A 6,720-nucleotide genomic window follows, 5' to 3' on the forward strand; every position below is an offset into this window, starting at 1 on the left:
GCAACACGCCGGATCTCCTCCTGGGTGACAGAGGACGGGTCTTCTGCCCCATATGCAATGTTCTCCGCGATGGAACAAGAAAAGAGGACCGGTTCCTGCAACAAGATCATCAACAAATGCTTAAAGTGCCCAAAACATCAAAGAACCCTGATGGATATAATGCAGGAATTACATTTTCTTTACTGATTGGTTTACAGTTGTTTAAAGCAGAAACCATAGCTTGGAAAGAAAAGGATGTAGGAACAATCTTCTGTGCAGTGTGTGTCCTAGTTATGGCCACTAGTTGTCTTTTTTTTGCATTGTAGGAAAACATTTTCAGTTTCTTGTCCTGCCCACCCTCATCTTTGTCTTTCGGAAATAGAAGCATTAAGTCTCACCTGGCTGACTGTGCCAATCTTGGAGCGTAACCAGAGAGGATTCAAGCTACGCACATCTTGACCGTCAACATGGACAGACCCTAGAAAACAGCCAATAGACAGATTTGTAAGATGAAGGGTCATACAGGGCATCATAAACTTGAAAACTAAATCTAAAGCATGGCTAAGGTTAGACCTGTACTCTATATGACCTGTGCTTGTGACCATTAGGAATACCAAAAAAATGGAATCATGTGATCAGCTCCTGTATATCTCAAGCCTTACCATACATAAATCACCAGTAGTACATAACAATAACACTCCTATGGTGCAGAAAATTCTAAAAGTCCCGGTCTAAATCATTGTTGGTTGGGAAACACTGCCATACCATATTTATTTTGCATAGAAGCAATCTGTCTAGGGGTAGAAAAGGAATAAAGTCCCCTGCAAATATTTATGGCTGTCTGTAAGTACCATAGAAAGATCCATGCTCTATCCATGCTCTATCCTAGTGACCATGATCTAGGTAACAAGTGAAGGGAAACCCAACTTTTTACTGACGTCCCCAGAACAAGAACAGAAGGGAAATCTCACACTGGGTTTAAATGCTGCGCTGGGGGGAATTAAAGTACAGGGAACTCTCCCCAAGGCTCCATAGGCAGCACATACCACCAAATTTGCTTTGTTCAAAATATTATTTTTTAATGTTTCCCAAAAATTGTGCTTTACCATTTTCAGCTGACAGTCAATGGAGGGGAAAGCTACAAGTCTGTGTATAAAATACAGCCATGAGATCATGCAACCATAAAAATATTTCAGAGTAATGTTGCAATATGCAGAAACAGTAAAACATTGTGCAGTGGCTCTATAAAAATATAACAAGAATTTGGAAGAAACAACAATTCCCTGTTGTGGGGAAATAGACAACGTAAGGCATTCCAATAACACCAGATGCTGAGAGCTGGCTAATGGTTGGGGTTTCATAGACTCGGACTATGGAAGGGTGAGAGATGACATGTTTGTTACCCCCAGCATCTACCTACACTAAGGTAGGTGGTTGTGTTACAGAAAGGTTGTCCATGCTTCCTAACCCTCGCTAGCACAGTATGCAAGCACTTCCAGGTAGACCTTAACAGAGGACAATTGATATAAAGGTGTGCAAGCTTCCATGACCTCCTTAGAATTCCCTGGAAAGCCTAGTCTACAGGAATCCCATTTACCACTTACCTGAATTAGGATCATACAGTCTCAGCAGCAATGAAACCAAAGTGGATTTGCCAGAACCACTTGGACCCACCACGGCCATAACTGAGCCCGAAGGAATGACAAGGTCAAGGTTCTGGAAGATTGGAGCCTCAGGACGGCTTGGGTACATGAAGGCAACATTGCGAAACTCCAGGGCACCTCTGAACTTCTCCGGTGTAATTATCTCACCCTCTAGAAGGACACAGGACATTGTATCATTTATATCAGTCTCTGTGCAGAAGAGCTGACACTCTAATGTCCCCCCACAGTCACACACTATTATTATACATTAATATAGCTCTGACATATACCACAGTGCTGTACAGAGATCACTGGGCCCCTCCCTTCAGTCTCTGTACAGAGGAGCTGACACTCTAATGTCCCCCCACAGTCACACACTATTATTATACATTTATATAGCTCTGACATATACCGCGTCTCCCACCTTAAAGCTCTGGCCCCTCTGGCTTTAGCTGAGAGCTGGGATAATGTTGGGTTATTGGTTGAGCCTAGTCCCCCACATCAGGTGCAGAAACTCCTGCTGACCAATGACCTGACCGAGGACGTCCTGGAGGAGGCAGTAGGAATGGGCGCCAACATGGTCCTGTCCTATCACCCTCCTATCTTCAAGGCTCTGAAGAGACTGACGGCCGGACACTGGAAGGAGAGACTGGTGGTGAAAGCCATAGAAAACCGCCTGGCCGTATATTCTCCACATACAGCCTGTGACGCATTAAGCAATGGTGTTAATGACTGGTTGGGCAGGGCATTGGGTGAGTGACCTCTCCTGTGTATTATCCTGTGTATACGATTGTTGGGGACACCTAAATCCAGAACCTGTGGGTCTGCAGGCCAGGCTTTCCCAATTAAGTACACCTTTAGGCACCCCATTCAATTAGGCAAAGCTGTCATCACATGGAGGATGTCTACAGGGTGCCATTCCTGGTCTCCTTATGGAGAAGCTGGGCACCTGGCTTCTAGTGACAGACACATATCAGGGTTCCTTATCTCTGTATTTGTTCCAGGTCGTGTGTAGAAACCTTCAATCCCAAAGCATTTAGGTAACAGCCAGGCAACAGAAGCCACCAAGCCCAACATTTCTCTCTTGACTAGTTTATTGGTAAAGAAATGTTCACATCTCTGATGGTCCCCAAGGAAGCATTGGCAAGAGGCATTGCCACCCAAAGATGGATCACTCAAAGACCAGACATGGCCACCTGGGGAGGACATTAAAGTCAGTGTTTTAAGTTCAAGAGGCTCCAGTCCAGGTCAGGTGATCTAAGACTCTGTGTTATAGAAGGTCAATTCAATCCATAGAGCTCTGCTGGGACTGTTCCTTTTGGTCCTGGTGCCCCTTAGTGAGGTACTGAGGGCATTTATTCAAGGAATAAGGCAGCAGAAAAAGCACCAGATCAACGTAAGTCCAAGGACAGTTTAATCATTCATCATGGGGTTGAAAAAGACATCCAGCACAAGCTCTGATGAAGGAGAAGTGTTAGAACTTCCCGTAATGTGTTTTCTGTCTGTTTGGCCACACAATGGACTTTTAAAACTACCACTCCCAAATGGCTAAAACAGAAACGAGTAGTCTGCTACCCTTTGTGTATGATAACTGCTCCTCTTGGATGGACACATACCTCTGTGTATTGGCATTTTTATATGAGCATTGGAGTAGGTAGCCTGTAAGACAATACCAGTAGGAGAGGAGAGCTTCCAACACAAAGGCGGGCAGACGTGGCCACTTGGGTAAGACATTGAAGTTCACCAGGTCAGTGTTTGATGTCCAAGAAAGAATCTCCAAGAGGCTCCAGCCCAGACCAGTTGATTAATGGCTCAGTGTTACGGAAGAAGGTCTATCCAATCTATTGCAATCTGCTGAGGCTGCTTCTAGAAGTCAAGGTGCCCCTTGGTGGGGTACCAAGGACAACAATCCAGGGCATAAAGCAGCAGAAAGGGCACCAGATGAATTTAAATGGGTCCAGAGATAGTTTAGTTGGTCATTATGGGTCAACCAGAACAGCAACACAAAGTTCTTCAGCCACCCGACATCAATGGCCACCAGGGGATATTGAAATTCACCAGTAGAGGTCAATGTTTGATGTCCAAGAAAGAATCTGCAAGAGGATGGAACCCAGGTCAGGTGATCAATGACTCCATGTTATAGAAGGTCCATCCAGGCCACATAAGGGTACTTCTATAGGTCATGGTGCCCCTTGGTGGCAACATTCCAGGGAATTAAGCAGAAAAAACACCAGATCAAAGTAAAGGAGTCCAAGGACAGATAAGTGGTTTATTGTTGGTCAAGAACATCCAATGAAGTCCACCATTTTGGCTCTGATAAATGGAATGTGTTCAGGACCCAAAAAAAGTGTTGTCTATCCATTTGACCATCCAGTGGACTATTAAAGATCTCCCTGCTGTTTTATTCCCATCTGGTTTTGGTAAGGAGCAACTTCCTCCCCAAAAGGGCAAAGTCTAAAACCTGCAGGCTGCTAGCCTTTGTGTATGATAACTGCCCCTCTTGGATGGATACATACCTCTGTGTATTGGCATTTTATATGAGCATTGAAATAGGTAGGCTGTAGATAAGATGGAGAGATTCCAACACAAAGGCTTTCAGCTTACCGCCATCAGACATGGCCTCCCAGGGTAAGACATTGAAGTCCACCAGTAGAGGTCAGTAAAGTCCAAAAGGCTGCCATCCAGGTCAGGTGATCAATGGCTCGGTGTTATAGAAGATCCAGCTAATCCGTAGAGCTCTTCTAAGGCTGTTCCTATAGGAGGGTCTTGGTGGGGTACCAAGGACAACAATCCATGGAATAAAGCATCAGAAAGCGCACCAGACCAATGTAAAAGAGTTATAACATCTAAGAGCTTGCCCATTCTCATTCAGGAGCTCAGAGACAGCACCTAATCAGTGTGAGCTTAGGCAACTGACAGGACAGCAAACATCAGACCTCCCAGTGCTGTATCTTAGCTCCAGAGTTCAAGTGAATGAATATATATTAGAAATCTCACATAAGAAATGTTCACATCTCTGATGGTCCCCAAGGAAGCATTGGCAAGAGGCATTGCCACCCAAAGATGGATCACTCAAAGACCAGACATGGCCACCTTCTCGTAATGTGTTTTCTGTCTGTTTGGCCACACAATGGACTTTTAAAACTACCTCACCCAAATTGCTAAAACAGAAACGAGTAGGCTGCTACCCTTTGTGTATGATAACTGCTCCTCTTGGATGGACACATACCTCTATGTATTGGCATTTTTATATGAGCATTGGAGTAGGTAGCCCATAAGACAATACCAGTAGGAGAGGAGAGCTTCCAACACAAAGGCGGGCAGACCTGGCCACCTGGGTAAGACATTGAAGTTCACCAGGTCAGTGTCCAAGAAGTCCAAGAAAGAATCTCCAAAAGGCTCCAGACCAGTTGATTAATGGCTCAGTGTTACGGAAGAAGGTCCATCCACTCTATAGCAATCTGCTGAGGCTACCAACGACAACAATCCAGGGCATAAAGTAGCAGAAAGGGCACCAGATGAATTTAAATGGGTCCAGAGACAGTTTAGTTGGTCATTATGGGTCAACCAGAACAGCAACACAAAGTTCTTCAGCCACCTGACATCAATGGCCACCACGGGATATTGAAGTTCACCAGTAGAGGTCAATGTTTGATGTCCCAGTTATAACATCTAAGAGCTTGCCCATGCTCACTCAGGAGCTCAGAGACAGCACCTAATCAGTGTGAGCATAGGCAACTGACAGGACAGCAAACATCAGACCTCCCAGTGCTGTATCTTAGCTCCAGAGTTCAAGTGAATGAATATATATTAGAAATCTCACATAAGGGGGTGCAATATGCTGGGTGATTGGTGCTGGCAGGGGTCTGCTGGGTGATTGGTGCTGGGCAGGGGGTGCAATATGCTGGGTGATTGGTGCTGGGCAGGGGGTGCAATATGCTGGGTGATTGGTGCTGGGCAGGGGTCTGCTCGGTGATTGGTGCTGGGCAGAGGGATTGCGCTGTGCTGGGTGATTGGTGCTGGGCAGGGGTTGTGCTGGGTGATTGGTGCTGGGCAGGGGTTGTGCTGGGTGATTGGTGCTGGGCAGGGGGTGTGCTCTGCTTTGCTGGGTGATTGGTGCTGGGCAGGGGGTCCGCTCTGCTTTGCTGGGTGATTGGTGCTGGGCAGGGGGTCCGCTCAGCTGTGTGATTGGTGCTGGGCAGGGGTCTGCTGGGTGATTGGTGCTGGGCAGGGGGATTGCGCTGTGCTGGGTGATTGGTGCTGGGCAGGGGGTGTGCAGCGCTGTGATTGGTGCTGGGCAGGGTTTGCAGTGGTTGTGGTACATTGTATCATCTCTTGTGTTTTATTCTCTGCTCCCTGGTCTAGTATTGATCTCTAACGATCTATATTGATTTGTATTGATCAGTATTGGGATTGCTGTGCTCTGTGGTCCTGGCTGCATCTGATATAACACAACAATTGCACTGCACACCATACAATCCAACACTGTCAGTGCTGGCAGGATATCAGTGCCCAGTCTGTAGATCGGGGTCACTGTGAGGGGTTTATATTACAACATAAAAACAAAATCAAGGAAAGCAAACAAATAAAAAACTTTTGACAGTCAGTGTCATGATCATGTAAGGATTGGGTTATTGCCCACCTCAGACATTCAGGAAAAATCACATGTGCACTGACTGGGAGAGTCCGTGGGGGTGGGACACTCTGATCACATGACGTCCCATTCATAGGTGAAGCTGCGTCACATGACGTCACATGGACAGGTGAAGCTGCGTCACATGACACTGATTCGCCTGAACAGTTATTTGGCAATGTTTTTGTGCAATGTTTTGTAATTCCCAAACAAAGTCCAGAGATCATCGGCAGAGCCCTCACACTGATCACACTCCAATGTTTGCACTGAGGGGGTCACTGCAATCACTGATAACATTGTCAGCTCTAATCTGGTTATCATGAGGACACCAGGGAGGTAATAAGGATTGTGTTGTATACAAAGGTCAGCGTGCTGAATATATCACCTGCCCCATGTCATATGGATGGGGGAAGAAAAGGTCAGGAACAAACTCTAAAGCTACACACTTGCAATTTTTGTCGTTGG

At 46.0% G+C, this 6,720-nt stretch overlaps 1 protein-coding gene across 1 annotated transcript; it reads right to left on the reverse strand.

Annotated features, from left to right (window-relative positions):
* Positions 1 to 7: 7 nt before the first annotated feature.
* On the reverse strand, positions 8 to 1,960 carry LOC140321197 (ATP-binding cassette sub-family B member 10, mitochondrial-like; the record flags this gene model as incomplete). The annotated part of the gene is made up of 3 exons (XM_072398048.1): positions 1,584 to 1,960; positions 378 to 457; positions 8 to 95 (listed from the first exon to the last, which is right to left on the reverse strand). Coding segments are annotated over exons 1-3 (397 nt in total), but the record flags the coding sequence as incomplete, so codon positions are not given.
* Positions 1,961 to 6,720: the final 4,760 nt, after the last annotated feature.

The sequence above is a fragment of the Pyxicephalus adspersus genome, unplaced genomic scaffold, assembly GCF_032062135.1.
Source record: "Pyxicephalus adspersus unplaced genomic scaffold, UCB_Pads_2.0 Sca1260, whole genome shotgun sequence".
In the NCBI taxonomy this organism is placed as follows: Eukaryota; Metazoa; Chordata; class Amphibia; order Anura; family Pyxicephalidae; genus Pyxicephalus; species Pyxicephalus adspersus.